The sequence below is a fragment of the Mobula birostris genome, chromosome X, assembly GCF_030028105.1.
Source record: "Mobula birostris isolate sMobBir1 chromosome X, sMobBir1.hap1, whole genome shotgun sequence".
Taxonomy (NCBI): domain Eukaryota; kingdom Metazoa; phylum Chordata; class Chondrichthyes; order Myliobatiformes; family Myliobatidae; genus Mobula; species Mobula birostris.
In genome coordinates, this window is record NC_092402.1 from 27,695,967 (window position 1) to 27,721,410 (window position 25,444).

General features: G+C 40.6%; 1 protein-coding gene across 4 annotated transcripts in view; it reads left to right on the forward strand.

The window, feature by feature from the left end:
* ubtf (upstream binding transcription factor) overlaps positions 1-25,444 on the forward strand; it is a 74,822-nt gene that overhangs the window by 14,977 nt on the left and 34,401 nt on the right. For 3 of the 4 annotated variants that reach the window (XM_072249369.1, XM_072249371.1, XM_072249368.1), the window contains exons 5-13: positions 11,517-11,672; positions 11,770-11,834; positions 13,717-13,837; positions 15,144-15,254; positions 16,017-16,150; positions 17,145-17,286; positions 17,645-17,686; positions 17,873-18,004; positions 23,943-24,098. In XM_072249369.1, the coding sequence (XP_072105470.1) occupies positions 11,517-11,672; positions 11,770-11,834; positions 13,717-13,837; positions 15,144-15,254; positions 16,017-16,150; positions 17,145-17,286; positions 17,645-17,686; positions 17,873-18,004; positions 23,943-24,098 (1,059 nt within the window). The remainder of the gene's footprint in view (positions 1-11,516; positions 11,673-11,769; positions 11,835-13,716; positions 13,838-15,143; positions 15,255-16,016; positions 16,151-17,144; positions 17,287-17,644; positions 17,687-17,872; positions 18,005-23,942; positions 24,099-25,444) is intronic. The other variant, XM_072249370.1, reaches the window with a different exon arrangement.

Sequence of the window (25,444 nt, forward strand, 5' to 3'; positions counted from 1 at the left end):
TACCTTTCAGTATCTGTTGAGAAAATTCAGTAAATCTAATTGGCCCAGTGATGACAGCCACTTCCTCTTCATGTTCTCTCTCAACATCCAAAGATGACCTATGTAGCAGTTTCTAACTCTTATACGAGATGTTTGTGTTTAGTGTGTATATTAGATCAATTCATTCTTGTACTGTGTCCCTTGGGATGCAATGTGAATCTCTCTCCTAATTGGGTGAATGTGGAATTGTACTTTTGTACACTAGCCATTACAATTTTCATGTGAAAGTTCTCTCTGAAAGCAGACTTATACATTTGACTAAAGCAAACCACACAGGCTTTTTGAAAGACAAATAATGTCATTTATGTAAGATTTATAAGTAGCAAAACATCTGCATTTGCTGTATAAAAATGTCTGATAAATTTTAAAACTGATATTTGGTGGCATTTTTCAGCCAATGAGTTGAAGCAGGGAATGTGGCTAGGTAAGTGGTCCAATGGAGCAAACTAATTTGATTTTAAAAAGCATAGGAAATGCAGATTTTGACAGGAAGGAATTTAGTGAGTGGATGATAGTTGAACAAATGCATATGGATTAAATTTGAATCTCACTTAGCATGGTCATTACTCTGCGTGACTGACAATTACCCGTTGTCTCCACTTCAGCTGCAGAAGTGCTGTCATTTTATTCAAAGGTTCTAAAGTAGACACTTTTTTTCTTGTTTGTAGTATGGGTTACAGTTTGTAATCCTGTTTAGTCATCTGACTAGCTTTACAGATCCATGATGTACGGTCTTGGTTTTGAGTTTAAGATATTGATTAATTTAATCTCTTAACATGGTGTTAGAGGATTCTAGCCAGTTTGTGATCAAGACTATTTTCACTAAGATGTTTCCTCAATGCCTCCACAATTTAAATAGGAGCCATCCTAAACAAAAGCAGTGAGCTGTTGCCATTTACATTGAACATGGGCATTGCTGCCAGTAATGATACATGCCTGTATAGATACTGGGGTTGAAATGTCTTTCACTTTTCTTTTTGCTGCCCCTATGCCTCCTGCCATTTTTCCTGAGTGCTGGTGGAATTTGACTTAAGCTGACTCTTCAGGTTACCATTCATTGTCATGTTACAAATCCAAGATCCCTCTTGTGTTTTGGAGACCCCTCACCTCTTTGAAATTGCTGGAACAGAATGTGTAATATCAAGTATATCTAATGAGACTAGACTAGAAGCATTTTTTTTAACCTTGTACATTAAGATTCTGATTATCCTGTTTCAATTAATTGAGAACTGTTACAGGATAACAACAAATTGAAACACTTATTTTTGGATTTACTTGTCTTGTGAAGCATCAGTGAAAAGTACATGTGCACTATTTTTGGTTATGAATACACAGTGGAATTGTATGGTTTAAGGTCCACTCGCAGGTTCAGAAGTATTTTTCTGGAAATTAGTTCCTAAATGAATTGCACAACACTTGAAGCACTATGCAGTTGGAAACCTATTGCATCCTTTTGAATTGTTTCCACATCAATCGCACAAGTCACGGTAGCGTAGTGGTTAGCGCGATTCCAGTGTCCTGTGAGAAAGTTTGTATGTTCTTTCTGTGTGCGTGTGGGTTTCTTCCCACAGTCCAAAGATGTACTGGTTAGTAGGTTAACTGGTCATTGTAAATTTTTCTGTGATTAGGCTAGGGTGGGTCGCTGGGCAGCATGGCTCATCAAAAGTTGGGTGATTCAAATAAGTACTTCTGATTTCATTATCTTTGTGATTCTAAGCCATTATATTGCATCAGCAGATATCGGGTAGATTTTTAGACCGAGTGGTATGTGTGTGGCATGCACTGCTGGAGGTGTTGATAGAGGCTGATACAATACATGGGTGGAGGCCCTTGGGTAAACACATGGATTTAAGAAAAAATGGAGGATAATCGACTGTGTAGGAAGAAAAGGCTAGAAACCATTCCGGGAGAGGTTGGAAGTGACATTGGATGCACTTCAACTCTGGCAGGGTTTGCAGGACATTACTTCTGACAAAGCAAGACCCAATATCATAAACGGCAGCTATACTTCGCTACCAGATAAGCTTGGCACCTTTTATGCTTGCTTTGAAAGGGAGAACCACATCTATGAAGGTCCCTGCAGCATTCAATGTCTCTGTCTCGGCAGATGCAGGCTGTCTTACAGGAGGGTGAACCCTTGCAAGGCAGCAGGGCCGGATGGAGTAACTGGTAAGGCTCTGAAAACCTGCCAACCAACTGGTGGGTGTATTTAAAGACATTTTGAATCTCTCATTGCTACAGTCAGATGTTCCCACCTGCTTCAGAAGGACAGCAATTATATCAGTGCCCAAGAAGATCAGTGTGATCTCTGTCAATGACTATCATCCAGTAGCACTCACATCTAAGGTGATGAAATGCTTTGAAATGATGGCCATGGCTAGAATCAATACCTGTCTCAGGAAGGACCTGGACCAACTGCAATTTACCTATTGCCGCAATAGGTCTACCACAGATCTGATCTCAATGCCTTTCCACACAGCCTTGTATCACCTGGGCAGTGCAAACACCCATGTCAGGAGTGGTGTTGCAGCAACAACCTTGCACTCAACATTAGTAAGACCAAAGAGCTAATTTGGACTTCAGGAAGGGTAAGATAGGGGGACACACACCAATCTTCATAGAGGGATCAAAAGTGGAGAGAGTGAGCAACTGCAAGTTCCTGGATGTCAATATCTCTGAGATCCTAACCTGGATGCAACATATTGATAGAGCTATAAAGAAGGCGGGACAGTGGCTAGTAGGCAGACATCCCACCTCTCCCGGAAGTTCCGGCTGGCTCCCTGGCACCTGGAAATTATATACAATATCCCGGACATAGATTTTTTTTTTGAGTGAGAGGGAGAGCGAGCATCCTGATTGGTCTGTCTTCATGCTAAGAGTGGTCCCCAAAAACGATATGATTTGACGATATGAGTCAGCTGCACCTTTCCTCATTCCCTGTCACGCACTGTTGAATTTCGCACGCGAGGTCATCAGTGACCCAACACATGCAAAGGAATGGGTCCGTGACCCATTTGTGAATGTCCCCGGTGAATCATCCATGTCAGCGCTGGAAAAAGATCAACTCCTCGAGCTTTCAGATGATGGCTGAAAAGTATGTTTGACGTAACATCTCTGCCGGCATTCTGGATCAAAGTCAAGGCTGAATATCCTGAGAAAGCCACGAAAGCACTGAAAACGTTGCTTCCATTTCCAACATATCTCTGCGAAGCGGAGTTTTCTGCAATGAATGCAACGAAAACTAAGCTGCGGAATAGACTGGACATAAGGAACCCCCTTCGAGTATCGCTGTCTCCCGTCACCCCTCGATAGGACCATCTTGTTGCAGGAAAACAAGCCCAGGGCTCCCACTAATTCAATGATTTTATATGTTCATACGAGGAAAATATGTGCTGTGGGTTTAATATCCAAACGTTACTTAAAATGTTATGATGCTATTGACTTTTAAGTGACTTATTAGTGGTGCCCACCCTCCAGGCCGCGAAGAATACAGCAGTGGCCAGAACGCACCCAGCACATCTTTAAGAAAAAAAGCGGAAATAAACAAGCTAATTCATTAGGTGCCACCCGGCACCTAATCAATTAGCTTGTTTATTTCGGCTTTTTTCTTAAAGATGTTCTGGGTGCAGTGTGGCTACCGCTGCATGCTTCGCGGCCCAGAGGTTTGGGACCACTGTTATAATTGACATCACTATTCATGCGAGGAAAATGTGCGCTGTGTTTAATGTTAAATTCGTTAGATAAACTCCTTTAGAAATGAAATTGAGTGTACAGTATTAGCCACTTACAAGTGACTTACAGTTGACTTATCACCTATATTCTGGTCGCATTTAAACCCACCCCCCCACCGGGTTGGCCGGTCTGCAAGAATATAGTCAATATTAAACCATATAACCATATAACAATTGCAGTACAGAAACAGGCCATCTCGGCTCTTCTAGTCCATGCCGAACTCCTACTGTCACCTAGTCCCACCGACCTGCACTCAGTCCATAACCCTCCATTCCTTTCCTGTCCATATATCTATCCAATTTAACTTTAAACGACAACATCAAACCTGCCTCAACCACTTTTGCTGGAAGCACGTTCCACACAGCTACCACTCTCTGAGTAAAGAAGTTCCCCCTCATGTTACCCCTAAACTTTTGCCCTTTAACTCTCAACTCATGTCCTCTTGTTTGAATCTCCCCCATTCTCAATGGCAAAAGCCTATCCACGTCAACTCTATCTATCCCCCTCATAATTTTAAACACCTCTATCAAGTCCCCCCTCAACCTTCTATGCTCCAAAGAATAAAGACCTAACTTGTTCAACCTTTCTCTGTAACTTAGGAGTTGAAACCCAGGCAACATTTTAGTAAATCTCCTCTGTAGTCTCTCAATTTTATTGACATCTTCCCTATAATTTGGTGACCAGAACTGTACACAATATTCCAAATTTGGCCTTACCAATACCTTGTACAATTTCAACATTACATCCCAACTCCTATACTCAATGCTCTGATTTATAAAGGCCAGCATACCAAAAGCTTTCTTCACCACCCTATCCACATGAGATTCCACCTTCAGGGAACTATGCACCATTGTTCCTAGATCCCTCTGTTCTACTGCATTCTTCAATGCCCTACCATTTACCACGTATGTCCTATTTTGATTAGTCATACCAAAATGTAGCACCTCACATTTTTCAGCATTAAACTCCATCTGCCATCTTTCAGCCCACTCTTCTAACTGGCCTAAATCTCTCTGCAAGCTTTGAAAACCTACTTCATTATCCACAACGCCACCTATCTTAGTATCATCTGCATACTTACTCATCCAATTTACCACCCCATCTTCTAGATCATTAATATATATGACAAACAACATTGGAGCCAGTACAGATCCCTGAGGCACACTGCTACACACCATCCTCCAATCTGACAAACAGTTATCCACCACTACTCTCTGGCGTATCCCATCCAGCCACTGCTGAATCCATTTTACTACTTCGATATTAATGCTTAACGATTGAACCTTCCTAACTAACCTTCCGTGTGGAACCTTGTCAAAGGCCTTACTGAAGTCCACATAGACAACATCCACCGCCTTACCCTGGTCAACTTTCCTAGTAACCTCATCAAAAAATTCAAAAAGGTTTGTCAAACATGACCTTCCACGCACAAATCCATCTTGACTGTTCCTAATCAGACCCTGTCTATCCAGATAATTATATATACCATCTCTAAGAATACTTTCCATTAATTTACCCACCACTGACGTCAAACTCACAGGCTGATAATTGCTAGGTTTACTCTTAGAACCCTTTTTAAACAATGGAACCACATGAGCAATACGCCAATCCTCTGGCACCATCCCTGTTTCTAATGACATTTGAAATATTTCTGTCAGAGCCCCTGCTATTTCCACACTAACTTCCCTGAAGGTCCTAGGGAATATCTTGTCCGGACCTGGAGACTTATCCACTTTTATATTCCTTAAAAGCACCAGTACGTCCTCTTCTTTAATTGTCATACTTTCCTTAACTACCCTTCTTGTTTCCTTTACCTTACACAATTCAATATCCTTCTCCTTAGTGAATACCGAAGAAAAGAAATTGTTCAGAATCTCTCCCATCTCTTTTGGCTCCGCACATAGCCATCCACTCTGATTTTCTAAGGGACCAATTTTATCCCTCATTATCCTTTTGCTATTTATATAACTGTAGAAACCCTTTGGATTTATTTGCTAAAGCTGCCTTGTATCTTCTTTTAGCTTTTCTAATTTCTTTCTTAAGATTCTTTTTATTCTTTATATTCCTCGAGCACCTCATTAACTCCAAGCTGTCTGTATTTATTGTAAATCCCTCTCTTTTTCTGAACCACTTTCCTATATCCCTTGAAAACCATGGCTCTCTCAAACTTTTAACCTTTCCTTTCAACCTAACAGGAACATAAAGATCCTGTACCCTCAAAATTTCAGCTTTAAATAACCTCTATTTGTCTATTACATTCTTCCCATAAAACAAATTGTCCCAATCCACTCCTTCTAAATCCCTTCGCATCTCCTCAAAGTTAGCCTTTCTCCAATCAAAAATCTCAACCCGGGTCCAGTCCTATCCTTCTCCATAATTATATTGAAACTAATGGTATTGTGATCACTGGACCCGAAGTGCTCCCCAACACATACCTCTGTCACCTGCCCTATCTCATTCCCTACAGGAGATCCAACACTGCCCCTTCTCTAGTTGGTACCTTTATGTATTGCTGCAAAAATTATCTTGCACACATTTTTCAAACTCCAAACCATCCAGCCCTTTTACAGAATGGGCTTCCTAGTCTATGTGTGGAAAATTTAAATCTCCCAGTCACAACCTTGTACTTACTACAAATATCTGCTATCTTCTTACAAATTTGCTCCTCCAGTTCTCGGTCCCCATTAGGTGGTCTATAATACACTCCTATAAGTATCACTAGACCTTTCCTATTCCTCAATTCCACCCAAATAGCCTCCCTAGAGGAGTCCACTATCTATCCTGCCAGAGGACCGCTGTTATATTTTCTCTGACAAGCAATGCAACACCTCCCCCTCTTGCCCCTCCTATTCTATCACATCTGAAGCAACGAAATCCAGGAATATTTAGTTGCCAATCACACCCCTCCTGCAACCATGTTTCACTAATAGCTACAACATCATATTTCCAGGTATCAATCCATGCTCTAAGCTCATCCACCTTTCTTACAATGCTCCTAGCATTAAAATAGATGCATTTAAGAAACTCTCCACCTCTTACTCTCTTTTTATCCTTAATGGAGCAAACAACTTGGTTATCTTTTTCTTCCTTGTTCCCTACATCTTTGGTCTGAGTGCTCCTGATCTCTGTTCCCTGCTTATCCTCCTTCACACACTGTCTACTAGCTTTCCCTATTTGTGAACTAACCTCCTCTCTCCTAGTCTCTTTAATTTGATTCCCACCCCCCAACCATTCTAGTTTAAAGTCACCTCAGTAGCCCTCGCAAATCTCCCCGCCAGGATATTGGTCCCCCTAGGATTCAAGTGTAACCTGTCCTTTTTGTACAGGTCACACCTGTGCCAAAAGAGGTCCCAATGATCCAAAAACTTGAATCCCTGCCTCCTGCTCCAATCCCTCAGCCACTCATTTATCCTCCACCTCATTGCATTCCTACTGTCACTGTCGCATGGCACAGGCAGTAATCCTGAGATTACTACCTTTGCGGTCCTTTTTCTCAACTCCCTTCCTAACTCCCTATATTCTCCTTTCAGGACCTCTTCCCTTTTCCTACCTATGTCATTGGTACCTGTATGTACCACGACGTCTGGCTCCTCACCCTCCCACTTCAGGATATCTTGGATGCGATCAGAAACATCCCGGACCCTGGCACCAGGGAGGCAAACTGCCATCTGGGTCTCTGGACTGCGTCCACAGAATCGCCTATCTGACCCCCTTACTATCGAGTTCCCTATTACTACTGCCCTCCTCTTCCTTTCCCTACGCTTCTGAGCTACAGGGCCGGACTCTGTGCCAGAGGCACGGCCACTGTCACTTATCCCAGGTAAGCTGCCCCCCCCCCCCCCCCAACAGTACTCAAACAGGAGTACTTATTGTCAAGGGGCACAGCCACCGGGGTACTCTCTCTTACCTGACTCTTCCTCTTTCCCCTCCTAACCGTGACCCACTGGTCTGCCTCCCGTGGCCCCGGTGTGACCACCTGCCTGTAACTCCTCTCTATCAACTCCTCACTCTCCCTGACCAGACGAAGGTCATCGAGCTGCAGCTCCAGTTCCCTAACGCGGTCCCTTAGGAGCTGCATCTCGGTGCACCTGGTGCAGATGTGGACGTCCAGGAGGCTTGGAGACTCCAGGACCTCCCACATCCGGCACCGAGAATAACAAGCTGCCCTCACACTCATACTTCCCCTCTCTTCAAATAACAACCAAAAATAAATACCAAACCTTCCTCGCCTCACCTGTTTCTGTGGAAGCCCTTAAGCCTTCACTCTGCTTCCGGCTTACTCTGCAGCCCACAAACTACGCTGCCCGCTGTATAAGGCTCTGTTCCTTTTAGATCTTCCACACTATATTAAAATATAGTGTAGAATAGGCCCTTCCAGCCCTTTGAGCCACCAATTAAACCAGTCCGTGGTGCAAAAAATGTTGGGGACCCCTGATTTAAACTAGCTGGCTAGCTGCCAAGGAGCTACGCTATTGATGTCCTATGTGATGAGGCCAAACTCCTTGTAGATTTGCTTAAAGTTGTAATAGAATAAACATGATAATATAAGTACATACTTTAATGCCACATTTGCTGCATATACCTAACTTAGACAAAATCACTAAACGAAGTATTACAAACACCCTTGGAGGTCGATGGGGGGGGGAGGGGTGCTACCTCCCTGAAATGAGTTTTTGCAGGGTGGGATGTCTGTATTAGGGGTTTGAAGAGATTTGGTTTGTCAACTAAAACACTCAAACTTCTACAAGTGTATTGTGAGAGCACCCTGGTATTGGGCTTGGAGATTGAAATAAGTTGCAGAAACTTGTAAAATTGGTCATCTTTATCATGGGTACCAGCCTCTAGTTTTCAAGACATTTCCAAGGACCGGTGCCTTAGAAGGCAGCATCCATCATTAAGGATCCCCAGCACCCAGGGCATGCCCTTTTTCTCACTGTTGCCATCAGGTAGGAGGTACAGAAGCCTGAAGGCACACACTCGGCGATTCAGGAACAGCTTCTTCCCCTCTGCCATCTGATTTCTGAATGAATATTGAACCCATGAACACTACCTCACTACTTTTTATTTGTTATTTTGCACTAATTTTAACCATTTAAAAGACATCTACTTAATGTAACTCAGGCTTTTTCCTCTTTATCATGTATTTCATTGTACTGCTACTGTTGCTGTAAAGTTAAATTTCATGACGTGTACTAGTGATATTAAATCTTAATCTGATTGAACCTACTCCATGATCATATAGGTTGGCACACCATTGCGGGTCAAAGGTGCTATACTGTTTTGAGCCCATGGCTGAGAAATTTTCAATGCAATGCTTCCGCTTTGTTGGGCAACTTGGACCGCAGGTTGGGCTATCCTACAAATAGTATCTGACATGTAAATTGCCTACATCTATTGGCCACCTTGGTAATTGACCTCACAAATTCCAAAAAAAAATGTTTGTTTTTGGTTCTCCTCCTCTTTAGCTTGGAGCTTGTTAGGGGAAGGTGGCTTTAAGGATATAGACAAGTTAATGAACTTGCAGACCTCCCAGCTTTTAATTATTAAAATATAGTGTGGAATAGGCCCTTCCAGCACTTTGAGTCATCAATTTAACCCTAGCCTAATCACGGGAAATTTACAATGACGAATTAACATACCAACTGGGACATCTTTGGACTGTGCGAGGAACCCAGAGGAAACCCACACAGTCATGGGGAGTACAGGCTTGGTGGTCCAGTGAGTTTTTGAAGTAATCTGAAGTTGCTGCTTTAATTCAATTGCATATATATGTAATTGAATTTCCAGGCATGATGATTTGCAGAATTTGATATATATACGTATTTAATAATATTTGACATGGAAGGATATGTAGGTGTCCCCCACCATCCGAAGGTAGAGCGTTCCTATGAAACGGTTTGTAAGCCGGAATGTCGTAAAGCGAAGAAACAATTACCATTTATTTATATGGGAAAATATTGTGAGCATTCGCAGACCTAAAAACAACCTACCAAATAACACACAAAATCTAAAATAACAGTAACATATAGTAAAAACAGGAATGATATGATAAATACACAGCCTGTATAAGTTAGAAATACTTCTCTACAATGATTGCCGCACTGTTCTCCGTAGCGAAAATCTGATGCAAGCGCTCTTGGCAGAAACATGGCGCAAGCGCCATCGGCAGAAAATCTCACGCAAGCGCTCTCAGCAGAAACACTCTCCAGTAACCTTTAAACTATGAAGCTGCCAAATCTACCAAATAACACGTAAAAATACACGGCCTATATAAAGTAGAAATAATGTATGTACAGTGTAATATCACTTACCGGAATTGGGAAAACAGCGCCGAGCACACTGATGATGGTGTGTTAGACTGAATCGTCGCAGGCTGGGGTGGTGCAGTGGCCCCCACCCTCCGGGCCGCCAACCGATACTGATCCACGAAGCATGCAGGGGTCCGGGACGCACCCAACACATCTTTAAGAAAAAAGCTGAAATAAACAAGTTAGTTAATTATGTGCCAGTTGGCAACTAATTAATTAGCTTGTTTATTTCGGCTTTTTTCTTAAAGACGTGCTGGATGCCTCCCGGCTGCCGCTGCATTCTCCACGAATAGGTATCTGTCCGCGGCCCGGAGGTTGGGACCCACTGGGGTGTCATTTCATCGTCGATCAGGGTTGGCAGGTCATCTTCTATGTCTGTCTGCCTGCCTCGATGGCGAAGGGCGAGGTTTGTCGTCTGCTGTGGCTGATGTGGAAGGCTTGAAAAACGACAGTTTGCTTGACTGCTAGCCTCGTGCATTTTTCTATCATATATTTCTTTGTAAGCACTCAAACCATCCTGCAAATATGCCATAAACTGACGTACCCTTTCAAAATTAAAGTCATACTTTACCATTGCAGTGAAAATCTCACGCAGTTGCTTCACGTTCAGTTTCTGGACGACTTCACTTTCACTACTGCATTCAGTTTTGATTATTATCCTTTCCTCTTCCAATTGCATCAGCTCTTCATCTATCAGTTCTTGGTCATGAGATGCCAAACCTCTTCAACATCATCTTCATCAGCTTCCACAAGCCAAACTCACTTTGTCCTTACTTCGTTCACCACGATTGAAGCGTTTAATTATGTCTAGTTTTACACTAAATGTAGCACCCTTACGAGCTCTTTTAGGCTTTTCCGATACCCTAGAACTCATCTTGCTAACGGCTGCTCACAGGCATGTGTTTAAGCAATGCCGGCTAGAATGCAGTTCCGAATCCGGGGGAGAGCGGCTGCTCGGGGCGCGCACTGCCTTTTTTTGCGCGCTGATTTTTTCGTAACAGTGAAAACACCTTCTGTTAGCGAAAACGGAACTATTGTAGGTCTTTCGTAAGAGCAAGGTTTTCTAAAGCTAGCATTCAAAAAGTGGGGGACACCTTTGTTGGGCTATGGAAATGTCCAGGGAATGGGCTTCACTTTATGGATGTATTTTAATAAAAAGCTGGTATAAATCCAAATGCTCTTTTATGCATTTAATTCCAGTTATAATATAGAAAGTGTTTCAAGTAGCTGTGAAATACTTGTTTGGTCAGAAGATCCTGATAAAGATGGAGAAGAGGATCAGATTGATTAACACAGATTTTCATTGTCTCACTGAAACTTCTTGTGACATTTAAAATGGCAAGAACTGGTTTATAGTATTTTTAATGTGGCTTTAGTATTTTTGAAGTTAACAGAGACTATGGAGTAGTAGTTCTGAGTCTGTACCTTTTATTGTAGAATCATCCTGATTTTCCTAAGAAGCCTCTCACACCTTATTTTCGATTCTTCATGGAGAAGAGAGCCAAATATGCAAAGCTTCATCCTGAAATGAGTAACTTGGATCTAACTAAAATTCTTTCCAAGAAATATAAGGAGTTACCAGAGAAGAAAAAGGTAAGTGCATTGTGCTTAAATTGCAGGAGGAATGTAGAGTCAGACTGAACACTCAGTACAGTTGCAAGGTAATCTGTGGTTTATTTTGCTCCTGCAGTTGAAATATATTCAGGAGTTTCAGAAGGAGAAAGAAGACTTTGAACAGAGCATGGCCCGCTTCAGGTAATAACTAAAATAATTTTTATAATTTTCACATTTTGACCCTTCATTCCACACCTGTCCCACCTTCTGAGCTACTGTTTCAGACTTTTCCGATTGAGATTCTGTAAGCTTGCCTCAAGCTTCAGCATTTAACACCAGGTGGATGATGGTGCTGCTCCTAAATTTTCTGAGCAGTTCACCCATTATCTTTTGAAGTGTGTTTGTACTTTTCAGGCAAATAAAAGGACACAAGTGGTTCCCCGCACAAATTCTGTTTTATTCCCTCATTTGCATGTACACATCTTAACTAGGTTCCTGGGGTCTAGGGTTTTCTTGCTGATAGTTGGTTTCCTGCCTTGGATGGCGTTGGTGCCATCTTCACTTTCTGAATTGGAGCCCTTAAAGTAGACTTTGGCTGTGGTCTCAGCTGGCTGCTATTGTGGGGTAACTATACCTCTGTTTTGACATTCCTGAAACTACTTTTGGCTTGACTATTTGGATGGTGAGGTAGAAGATTGTTTCCAGTCATTTCAAATGGGCAGGAAATCTTGGCTGTAGTCTGCCTTTATTGGTTTCTCTTTCCCCACACTGATACTTGCATTAAATATTCAACCAATCACTAATTGATGGCTTGTTTTGTGGTCACTAGCAGATATGTTTGCAATAATATTGCTGCCTGTAAACTCAGGCTGAACATAGAAAGCCTATACCACAGTATAGGCCCTTCGGCCCTCAATGCTGTGCTGAACGTGTACGTACTTTAGAAATTACCTAGGGTTACCCATAGTCCTCTATTTTTCTGAGCTTCATATACCTGTCCAGGAGTTTCTTAAAAGATTCTATCGTGTCTGTCTCTTCCACCGTTGCTGGCAGCCCATTGCATGCACTTGCCACTCTATGTATTTATAAAAAAAAACAAAAAAAAACAACTTACTCCTGACATCCCCTCTGTACCAACTTCCAAGCATCTTAAAGCTGTGCCCCCTCATCAGCTTATGCACCTCTATCAGGTCACCTCTCATCTTGCGTCACTCCAAGGAGAAAAGGCCGAGTTCACTCAACCTATTCTCATAAGACATGCTCCTCAATCCAGACAACATCCTTGTAAATCTCCTCTGTACCCTTTCTATAATTTCCACATCCTTCCTGTAGTGAGGCAACCAGAACTGAGCACAGTACTCCAAGTGGGGTGACCAGGGTCCTGTATAGCTGCAACATTACCTCTCGGCTCCTAAACTCAATCCCACGGTTGATGAGGGTCAAAGCGTCGTATGCCTTCTTAACCACAGAGTCAACCTGCGCAGCAGCTTTGGTGTCCTATGGACTCGCACCCCAAGATCCCTCTGACCCTCTACACTGCCAGGAGTCTTAGCATTAATACTATATTCTGCCATCATATTTGACCTGTCAGAATGAACCACCGCACACTTACCTGGGTTGAACTCCATCTGCCACTTCTCAGCCCAGTTTTGCATCCTATCAATGTCCTGCTGTTGTAACCTCTGACAGCCCTCCACACTATCCACAACACCTCCAACCTTTACATCATCAGCGATGGCCAGCACTCTGTTCTGGGGAGCAGTTGGCCATGAGGCTCGTGTTCTTGGCCCTTCCCAAAGGCTGTCCTCCTGCTTCAGAGAGTAAATGTGTGCAAACAAGATGTAGAGCAAACAACTGAAAATAGTAGGAATGAAGGTTAAGCTATTGATGGAGGCAACAAGGAGTCTTATTGACATTTTGTGTACTGATATCGCTGCATCCCATCAATTTAAGCTCAACCACTGCCAGAATCTGGAGCTGCTTAACACTTTGAATAGCATAATAGTTCTTGATTTGAAGATACGTAGGTTTTCTAATTAAACTGTTACCTGAAAGGGTAATGAAATAGATATTTTTCTCTCAGAGAGGACCATCCAGAACTACTGGAGAGTGTAAAGAGAACAGATGTCCCAGAAAAACCTAAAACACCACAGCAGTTGTGGTATCTTCATGAGAAGAAGGCCTTTATGAAGATGCATCCAAAGGTATTGGTGTTTGCACTTTCTCTTTACATTTCGCTGCATGAAATGTAACTACTGAGTCCAAATTCATAAATGACATTAACCTCTGAGGCATTATGCACAGAATGTATTTTCAATGCTTACCCAGCTAATTTAGACATTATTCCATAAACAATTTGGTACAAATCTTTCATGTCTCAAAGGCCCTGCCCTCCTAAACCAGGATGAACTGAGGTGGTCTGGGAGAGTTGAATTCCTCAATGGTCCACGTAGGTCCAGGATAATTATGTGAAAGTGGCTGAACACTAACATTTCCCTTCAAAATTGTTCCCTACTATTACTCAGTTGCAAATATCAAAAGTTCATTGTTTGAACTTCCAGTCTCTTCATTTTGAAGGTATTTGTAAGCGTGCCAAACTCAAAATGCATCACTTGTGGTTATGTGTTTAATGGGGAGGTTGTTGGTACTTGGGATTGTTCATGAAACTTATTTAATACCCAAACGATAAGTTTTAAGATGCAGCTTCTGGTTCATCTTCAGTGAACATTACTTCAGCATCACTGGCGTAGAAGGCCACCAGATGATTTTTGATGTCAAGTTGAAGTAACATCTTCACCAAGGCAAGCATGAAATCATCCTCCTCTGGAAAGTTCAAGGGCTGTCAGCCTAACCTGGACTTGAGGGATGTGAAGCTGATATACTCAGTACATTAGTGTTGATTCCCACATCTCATTTCCTCATTTGCATCTGACAATATTGTGCTTGAGTTGTCCCTTCTTTAAGAAAGGTTATACTATATTTAGTGAAGACTTATTGCTGTGGATTAGAACAACTGATCTTTTTGCTGTAGTTGTGTTTTGGTCAGAACCTTAATGCTGTCCTTTTAGTCGTACGTAAATACCATGCAGGCTGAAGCTAACTTGAATCTTCTATATGAAATATATATTCTGTAATAACTCAGTTGATCAAACAGCACCTCAAGTGATGAACATGAATATTTCAGGCTGATGATCATTTGAAAGAAGGCTATTTTTCTTTAGATTTTCCTCCAGGTGAAGTGTTTCTGAATACTTGTATTGGCTCAGCATATCTGAGAACTAATATGTAGCGTTCTGCTTAATAGATCAAACATCGTGGATTTGAAAATCTAATTTATTTCACTGTCTGCAATGGATGTGCAACATCTGAGTTTCAACTTAGTTTGAATGGGTGCCCTTGTATTTGTCAACCAGTCCAAGCCCAGGGTTGCTGGAAGAATCATCTGGCAATCAAATGATGCATCTATCATTTGATGAATGCCATGTATCAATAAACCTTGTGTTTTCGCAGGCCACTATGAAGGACGTTAAAGAGGCACTGGGTAAACAGTGGTCCCAGCTGTCTGACAAGAAAAGACTCAAGTGGATTGGAAAAAGTTTAGAGCAGCAAGAACTGTATGAGGTAAATAAATGGTGACTAAAGTGATCTCTTCCTAGCAGAGCAGCAGAATTGATTATATGACAATGTGATGAGAATGTCTTTATGCTTTTAAAGGTTTAATTCTTTTGAGAAATGTGTATGAGTAAGAATTCTGTATGTATTGACCAAATGTATAGCTATGTTACTATGATATATCTTTAGGAGTATACTTTTGGTAGGGCAAGTGGCAGGTACACTGTACTGGTTGCATGAGTTCATTTTAAAATTTGAAGTTGATGGGCAATGGCAGTTGCTTTAAAATAAATAAATCAGTGAGACAAAGCCAAGTAAACGTGACCTAGGAACCAAAATGTCTTATGAGGTTCCTATGATAAAGGAAAGCCATTGAGTATCTCTCATGGTTTATTGTTGAAGATGAGGGAAATAATAATTGTGGCTCAGGGAGTGGAAATTGCTAAATTGTGCAGACTGATTTTTAAAGTGTGGTGAGAGTTGGCAACAGAAGTTGAAGCCGTGCTTTGAGCATAATGTGATTTTTGTGTAATCTTCAAATAAATTTTAGCCATAATCTTTCACCACACTCGGAGAAGATAATTAGATGCAGAAAGAGACTGAAGAAATTGAAACAGTTCTCGGGGCAGGGAACTTTGAGGAAGTTTTGCAGAACTTGGCAAAGTTATGAGGAGTTTTGATGGAGTAGATGAAGGGAAGTCTTGTTTTAATGACCATGGAAGATGATTTTCGATCACCTAATCAATTGGAACCTGAATTTTCTGCTTGTAGGAAGCAATGCGAGATTATGTTTTGCGTCACCCTGAACAAAGCATCAGTCTGGATGATTTGACCAAGAATACTCTGACTAAAGCTGAAAGACAGCTCAAAGACAAGTTTGATGGTCGACCCACAAAACCACCTCCGTATGTTTTCTCCTTAAATGTCTAGGAGTTGTATTGAGTGCAACAACTAAATAAGTCATTCTTGTATCCTGTGAAGCATGCTGTGTTGTGCTTTTTGGCCAATCTGCTGTTTTATCACTCTCAGAAATCTATCGTGATGTTCGAATATTGCTTTGTTGCTGAAAGATTTTACTACCTTTTTTTCACCTTTTATGACCATCTCATGGATTGGCCATTTTGTCCTTTGCAATATGTTGAGACTGTAGCTAATTTGTCTTGCCTCTGATTTATTATTGGTGCCATAATCCATTGATAACCTTAATAGAAATTACATTACTTCAAATGTAATATTATTTCATTTTCTATTTACTTGGAGGGAATTCCAAGCTTCTATCTTTTTCCATTAGGCAAGCTTCCTTGCTTGTCTCCCGAATTATGTGTTCTTTATCCAGTTCTGGAGTTGTAGATAAAATATTTCTTTTAGCTAAAATCTTTCCCTAAAGACTTCTAATTTCCAACCCACAAGTAACCATGTTGCAGTTTGTGAAGCTCAATTCTGCATAGTGTTCTTTTGATCCTGCAATTGACCCTTGGCAACTTCAAGTTTGTATACATAGTTTCCAAGACCAATATGAAAGTTAATTTGAAGTGGCAACAACTGTGCATTGACCTCCAGGAACAGAATAATTACAATTCTACATTGATGTACTAAAGCTTCTTCCCCTTTATGTTACAGGCTTGTAGTTATGGAGACCACCATATCATAAGCTCCCTTTTTAAAAAAAAAAAAAAAAAAAATCAGTTTACTACATTTTGGTTGTTTAGGTAAATGCCTGAAGGTCTTAAGTTTTCATAATTTGAATACCCTGGTCCCTTGGCTATCTGATTGTTTGCACACTTAACCTACACTATCTTCTGATTATCTTGGGTTGTCACCATTGATTTGTGATCCTAAGGAGCTTATGATTGTAATTATTGTTTCAGTATTGATAATATTATTACTTCTTGATTTTAGAAATGGTTATTCTCTTTATTGTGCTGAACTGATGTCCAACATGAAAGATATTCCCAGCACAGAACGCATGGTTCTGTGCAGCAAGCAATGGAAAATGCTGTCTCAGAAAGAGAAGGATGCGTATCAGAAGCGATGTGAACAGGTCAGTGTGGCAGTAATATTCATTTTCTGAAATATGTGGAAATCTATGACAAAAGCAGTGTTATTTTAAATCTGATGACTCAACTATAACCTGCAATCTTCAAGGTTACCTTTATTCATTTGTTCTGAATGACTAGTATGGTTGATGTCCATATGGAGGGGAATAATGTCAAGCAGTAGGATGACATTTATGCTATTGGGTAGATATTGCATGTGACCTGTTACTGGGGGTTGGGTTAGGACTTGATTCTAATTGTTTAAAGTGGCTTAACCTGTAATGGATTTGGAAGGGAGGGCCATTGTTGCCAAATGTAAACATCAGTTTCTAACAACTTGGTTCATTTGTTTACTTTGCACAGAAAAAGAAGGAATATGAAATCAATCTTCATCGGTTTTTACTGGTAGGTGACATTATATGTTTTTGTCGTATCATGAAATTGTAGATTGAATGAATAGAAGAAATTGTTATGTTTACTTATGCTGAAGCTGCAAGGATGTTTGCTATTGGGATTGAAGCAATTCTCTACTCTGTACTACATATTAGGACCTTCATTTCACAAAAATAAACATTTATTGTCCTATGGCAGAGCCTCCCTGAACATGAGCAACAAAGAGTCCTGTCTGAGGAAAAGATGACTGGATTAAACAAAAAAGCAGCAAGCAACCTGAAGCAGGGTGGAATTAAAGGTGTCCCCTCATCCCCTTCAGATGCTACAAAGGTGTGTATTTTTTTCTTGTCCAGGCAGTTTCACTTTATCTCTGGTGTTACGGGGGGTGGGTGGGTGAAATCCATATAATGTGTAGAGAAATGGATCAATCTGTGTCCACACAAGTCTGTTGTATGCAAGTGTCCAATTTTAACATTGGAACCTTGCACTGAACTGGTTTAAATATGCTGATGGAAAGTATTGCAATGGTAATGTGAGAACACCAAATCAATCATTATTCCTCCCAGAGGTGTTGGTGCTAGGTAATATTTGTGATCATCTGATTACTAAACATTGTGTGTCAGTGATCTCCCTGCTATTGTGGGTGTCATCGTGAATTTACAGTACTGTGCAAAAGTCTTGGGAACCCTCAAAACCCTAGATTTTTTTTCCATATAATTTTTTTTAGACTTTTTGATTTCTGCATCAGTGTCAGTAGAAAAGAGTAAATTTTAGATTTCCACTTATTTTCTATAAGATTAAATGTTAGATATTTTTGTTTCATTGAAGAAAGTAACATTGAGCTAGAGATCATTTTTCAAATAATGTGATTACTGTAGCCCAGTGCATGATTGAACAAAGATAACAAACAGGTGTTGATGATCAATGACTAATCAGTTGGAGGAACTAAACAGGTTTACTGAAATAAATAAGTAGAAGGAATCAAACTGGGTGAAGGACAATCAAATTAAAAGGTGAGGGTGTGGCAGATCTGAAATCATCAGTTCTTACACCATGGCAAGGGTGAGCATAACAACAAGACAAGGTGGTCATCCTACATCAGCAAGGTCTCTCCCAACCAGAAATTTCACGGCAGACAGGAGTTTCAAGATGTGCTGTCCGCTGGAACCCAAGTACACCCCTCTACATTGGAGAAGTTTTGTCAGAAGTGGTCTTCTTTGAAGAGTTGCTGCAAAAATGCTATTCCTCTGTAGTGGAAACAAAGCCAAGAGACTCCCCTATACACAAAAACACAACGAATGGGGTGTCCTTGTGTTTTTGTGCAAAGTGACAATGGTTGCAAGTGCTCCGGACTGACAAGTCGAAAGTTAAAACTTTTGGCTCAAACAAGAGACGTTTGTAGAAGAGCTGGAGAGTGCTCATGGATGAGTGTCTGCAACTGAGAGTGAAGCACGGGGGGAGGTTCCCTGCAGGTTTGGAGCTGCATTGCTGCAAATGGAATTGGTGATCTGGTCAGAATTAATGGGATCCTTAATGCTGAGAAGTATAAACAGCGTCTCATCATCAGGGAGGTGTCTGATCAGTCCCAATTTCATTCTGCAGCAGGACAATGGCCATAAGCACGTGGTCAAGGTCGTAAAGGACTATCTTTAGTGAAAAGAATGAGTTCTGCAACAGATGGTATAGCCTTCACAGAGCCCTGATCTCAACCTAATCAAGGCTGATGGGGATTACCTGGAGAGACATAGGCAAGCGAGGCAGCCAGTATCTGAAGAAGAGCAATAGAAAGTTCTCCAAGATGCTTGGAACAACCTATGAGCTGATTTTTTTTTTCTCATAAAACTGCATGACTATGTACCTAAGAGAATTGATGCAATTCTAAAGGGAAAGGGTTGTAACACCAAATAATGATATGGTTTAGTTTTTAAAACTGCTCTTTATAGTATATTTTTTTTGATATTTAGAAACTTTTCATCTAATATTTTTGAAGGCATCTTAGCTTTACAGAATTTTTAAAGAACATGCCTAAGCCCTTTGCACAGTGCCTCATTGCGACATGTTCCATAAAACAGGCCTTATTTGGAAACATTCACTCCAATCATGCCACGTTCATTGTTGATTTTTGCTTTATTTAACATGAAACTGAATCTAAGGTTATCATGTTAATGTAATACCATGTAAGCAGTCCAGGTGATATAAATACTGTATTTTCAAGGTTGGTGCATATCATGCAGGAGTTCCACAGGGATGTTCTGATGCAGGGTTTCAACCTAAAACCTTGACTTTTTCTCTTCCACAGATGTTACTCATTGAGTTCTTCCACTAGATTGTTTCATCTTATATAGTTTGACTTTAAAATCCATATTTTTAATTGACGCTGTAGTTAGAATAGTGATCATGATACGCACAGTGTTTTAGTTTAAAAAAGAAAGCCCTTAACTCTTGAGTGGAGTCATCGGGACGCCGTCATGACAGCATTTTTTTTTTTAAGCAGCCTTTCTTATTTTTACGAGGCCGAGTTGCTAGCTCGACGCTCAGTCCAGCACAGATGGAAAGCGTGCAAGGGAGCCAGCTGGATTCAAACTCGGGAGCCTTCACTCCGAGGTCTGGTGCTGATGCCACTACGCCACCAACCGGCTTACAGTGTTTTAGTTTAAGTATCTATACTTAAATTTAGTATGGCTTGATTTACTTTGACAATCCAATTTCAGTGTAGTGATTGCTGGTCTGTTGTCTCTGGTTACTTCAGCTGAACTGTTTTCCATTACAAATTGAGGGTGAAGCTTCTGAAACCAGCTTTTGTCACTGGGTTTAGAAAAACAGATGCTGTCAACATTTAGCGGGCCAGGCAGTATCTGTGTGTAGAGTAAATTTATTGTTTACCTCTGACTTCCACCAAGTTTTACTTTTCTGCCTGCCAGAAGAATGGGAATTGGATGGTTAGGGTCTGCAGCTAGTTTGGTTAAGATTTTTACAGGTCTTATTATACGGTGTTGAAAGGGATTCTCCTGTTCTGGGGTTTTCTTTTGTTTTCTGCCAAAGTTTCCTCCCTCTGAGAAATTTTGCACCAATTATTGTTTTGCAATGGCCTTTGAGTATAGTTTCCATAAGGGGTACTATTGTAGGATTTTGCGGGGGTGGGGTGGGAGCAGTCACCTTGCATTGGTGTCATTATGTCAGACGTCATCTCTTAACGTGAATGCACAAACTCAGTGTTTGTAATAGAAACTGTTCTACATAATTCAGTCTGTTACATTACCCTACACTATTGTTTCTCTCCTGTGATGCTTTAAATTTATCAGTATTGATTTTTTTTTTTTGACCTGCCAGTGGCCTGGTCTAGCTCACGTTATAAGTATCACCCATTACTTAGGAAATCAGTGGTACAGAGAGTGGTATTGCCACACTGTTGTAACAATACTGAAATTTTTTTTGGTATTGCTTTGTATCATGAGGTAAGGCATTTTAGCTTTTGCCCACTTTATATGGCACAAAAATCTCATCTAACCACTGTTAAAATGGCACTTTGATAGTTAAGGTCCAGATTTGTTATGATGCACAAGGCTGACATTCCTTGTGCAAGTATTAGAATATAATATATTCCTCCTTTATCAGATCTTAGCTTGCTGTTCCAAATTTTTGATTCCGAAATGATGGCCATAGCCAAATATCAATTTTACTTGTCCAGATTTGCATTTTAAATGTTTTGAAGTCATTGTGTGGCTTATTGCAATATGTTATGTATGTTGATCATGTAAATTGTCTTTTTAGGACTTCATTTGGTTTGATGGCCCCTTTCTGACCAGTTATCATGAAGGAGCTGTTTAGTCCTGCCAAATTTTTGTTTTTTTTTCCATTCTAGTATTTTTTTGGGTGAAGTTGCACATACCTTGCTTCAGTTGTCTGTATACAGCCTGACTGGTTGGTTGTTTCTCCTTTTTCCCCCCCCCCCCCCCCCCCCCCCCCCGCCTCCCATGTTATCTTTGCATTCTGATGCTTCTCCTGCTCTTGGTCATTAACTTATTTTGCAAACCTGCTTTCAGCTATTCTAACCATTTCTGATTGTACATACATTCATTCATTTGGCTTTTTTAACTTTATAGCCTTGTTTAGGACAATAAATTGCAAGCAACTGATTCAAGCTCAGAATATAGTTATATAAATGGTCTTCAATGTAGATATAGGAAACATCATTTTTAATACAGTCATACAGAGTGGAATTACTGTGCTCGTGTGCAATTGTGTATTTTATCATTTGCTTTTGTATATTTTGTGCCTATTCATTAGTGAAGTGTGTGGGGGGTGGGGGGAAGAGAGAAAATCCTTTGGTCTTGTTACTTCTGATTGGAGGCCCATCTGTTGTACTTTAGTGTTGGTACTTTTATAGCAGAAAATCATTGGTATAACAGAACTTTTTAATATTAGAATTTTTATGGTGCAGTTTGAAATATGAATTGGACCCATACTATGGTTATTTGTGCTGTTTAGAGAATGTATTCAAGTGTACAGGAAACCTCTCATCGGATCTCCTATACATACTGGCATTATCTGTTCATAGAAGTGGTTTTTATTGTCAACAATTTAGAGGCAATCGGGGACCAATGAATGTTTGCTTTGGGCTTATATAAATTTTGCAATGCATTCAAGGATATTTGTTAAGGTGGGTCTGTCTCTTAATTGCATTAAAGATTAGCAGTCACTGCTGGAACCTCCTATTGGCACTATTGTGATTTTTAAATTGTGCTTATTACCTCATTTAGTACAGCTCATTCCAGGTGTACAGAATTATTTAGATACAAAGTTCTGGACTACTTTTATTTAGCCTGACTTCTGCAGACTGATCAAAATCTTCCAGTTTCTTTGTAACTCTTGTATTATACTGTAGTTACAAACTAGCAATATGCATGTTGGTTCTTGTCACTTGTGTCTATCCCTTACTACCATTTGAAGGGTATGGGAGGAATGAGGAACAAGTATTGCTGGAGCACTGTGGGGCAATCTAGTTTGCTCATACATCAAATACTGTATTCAAGTAGTTGGTAGAGACTTGCACCCATTGCTGTACCAATTTAAAGACCAATGGTTGGGACAATGATCAAGGCAATCTGGTGGGTATTGAAGTACTGCTAAACTTTGCAAGCCTTCATTTTTCAGCTGTCTCACTCTGTTCAGAAAGCTTCCATTTTCCTTCCACATTAACAATAGCTCTGTTTCATGAAGTGCTGTCACTTTTTCACTGATTGATCACGAAGTCTGTAGGACTCATTCGTATGATTTTCCAGTCCACCTGTGGTCTCCAAGTGTAAATCTGTAATTGATAAGAGGATGTATGTAACTGGAATGACTCGGCCTCTCTCTGGTCACGGTGATTTGTGGTTTGATCACTAGTTGAATAAGCTGAAAATATTTAATAAACAAATATCCAATCAATATGGTAGATGTGTGATTATTTCTGTTTTCTTGTTTATTTGAATTTCTTTTCTCTCCCACAACAATCTGTTATTTCAATTATCTGTTGAATTGGGTGCTACTGGTTTTCATGTGGGGATATCTATGCACCAGCATTGCTAAGAGTTCAATGATTATGGTATGTATGCATGGCAATTTAATGTGCTGCCACAGTTGTTAAGATGACCCTGTCCACTAACTTGGTGTAGCCTCATAGCATTCAATTAAGCCTTCTCCATTCAAAACTATGGGTGCCAAAAGCTTGGCATTCTTGATGATAGATTCATACTGCATGGAGTCTTAATAGTTTCATTCTGTTGAAGATCCAAGTCACATTCTTGGCTGCAACAGCCAGAAGTCACACGTGTACCTAGACAATTCCAATTAATTGATCATCCATTGAAAATTTAAATATTCCTGTTCTAAACTGGGTTAGCAGGCCAGAATAATGATTGATGTGGCCAGATTGTGTGCATTGTTTGTATCAGTAGTGATTGAAAAGACAAGTAGGCAACTTGGCAGGGAAAAATAGCTTTACAGTATTGCTTTAATTGAATGGTAGACATTGGTAAGAAGAGAATTGACAACGTACGGTTGTTCCACTGCCCCCACAAGAATTTGTGCACACCTGGATAGACTCTATTAGTGGGCATCACAATTTGAGGTATATGTCTTGTGGCCCTTTGCAAGGAGAATGTTTCTCCAAAACAAAAGTACGACCAAGGCCTGGCAGCTTCAAGGGAGAATAGTAAAGGAAGTGGAAGACCAGCTGCTAGAATAAGCAAATGGTTAAAGGGTCTCTTCTCACATTTGTTATCAGACAACTACTGACAAACCAAAGCGTCCGATCTCTGCCATGTTCATTTTCTCGGAAGAGAAGCGCAAGAAGTTGCAAGAGGAGGAGCCAGAACTCTCGGAAAGTGAACTGACAAGAAAATTGGCCAGGATGTGGACTGAGCTCTCTGAGAAGAAAAAGGTAATAATCGTTTGAGTGGCTAACAGGCATCACAGTGTGGGCTGGATAGTGGGTGGCTAGAGGTTGGATATTTCAGAAATGTAGTTCTGTGCTTGCATTTGTGGTGCATATTGACAAAGTGGGAAGTTGGGCAGGTCATTGAGACCTCAGGTGATGAAATATTAGTCAAGAGTAGCTGTGGATGTAGGAAATATTTCATTGGGCATGTGTGACTAGTTGTATCTAGGTTATAATTTCAATGGTTTTTTTAAAACAGCAATGGGTGTTGGCTAGCCATGTGGGTGGCAGAATCAGCCAATGCTTTGAAGTTGAGCAGCACATTTGCAATTGGAGTAAGTGACTGTACTTCATCACTTTGGCTGATTCAGTCTTTCTATCCCTTCCAAAATAAAGCCTCTTAATATTCTAGGATCCCTAGTCTGACTGCAAATTTTGTAACAAATAATATTTGTAAAACACGAGTCAAAAATGTCACTGATAGCTGAGAGGCAAGTAGATGTGATATTTCTCAAGCTTTTAAGCTCTGGAGTGAAGAAGCATCTCTTCATTCCAGGGCTAAAAACCGATTATTGTAGTTATTCCTCTTGTGTATTGCTGCCTCTGTAGTGCCCTCTGAAGCTCATACAGCTACTGTAAACTTGCTCTTACTGCTTAAAACTATGGACAGCCTGAAGCCTGTTTATGAAGATAGAGATGTTTCAAGGAACTTCTGAAGTCTGGCTCCTTGATCATTTTAAAACCACATTTCTACACTTCCAATGTGCATCTTATTCCACTATATATGTGCATCTTATTCCACTATATATAAACTGGACTAGAATGAGTCAGTAGGATAACCTTGTATTGCAGGAATTCTTCACCACTTTTTAGTACTAGGTACTAGATTACTGCAGGGTTTGACTTTGAAACATGCTGGGGTATCAGATTTAAAAAAAAGTATATATAAATAGATTTTTGAGCAGCACACAAAGCTGGAGCAACACAGGGTCAGGCAGCATTTATGGAGGGAAATGGGCAGTTGATAAATCCTTTCATCAGGTTCATCAGACAAGCCTTGATGTCAGATCTTGAGCTGAGTCATCAACTGCCCATTTCCCTCTATAGATGCTGTCTGACCCACTGAATTATTCCAGTTCCTTTGTGTTGCTCTAGCTTTCCAGCATCTGCAGGATATCAACTACAACTATATGGTCATCGTGTTTGAGTTACTAATGGGGGAAGATCTTCCATTGCTACTGTCACTGGGCCTTGCAATTGGGTCCATTCTGGATCTGGCAGGAGCCCAACTCCCTTCACTGCAGAATGGGGGCTGACCTGATTAACAGACCAGGTTATGCCTCTGATTT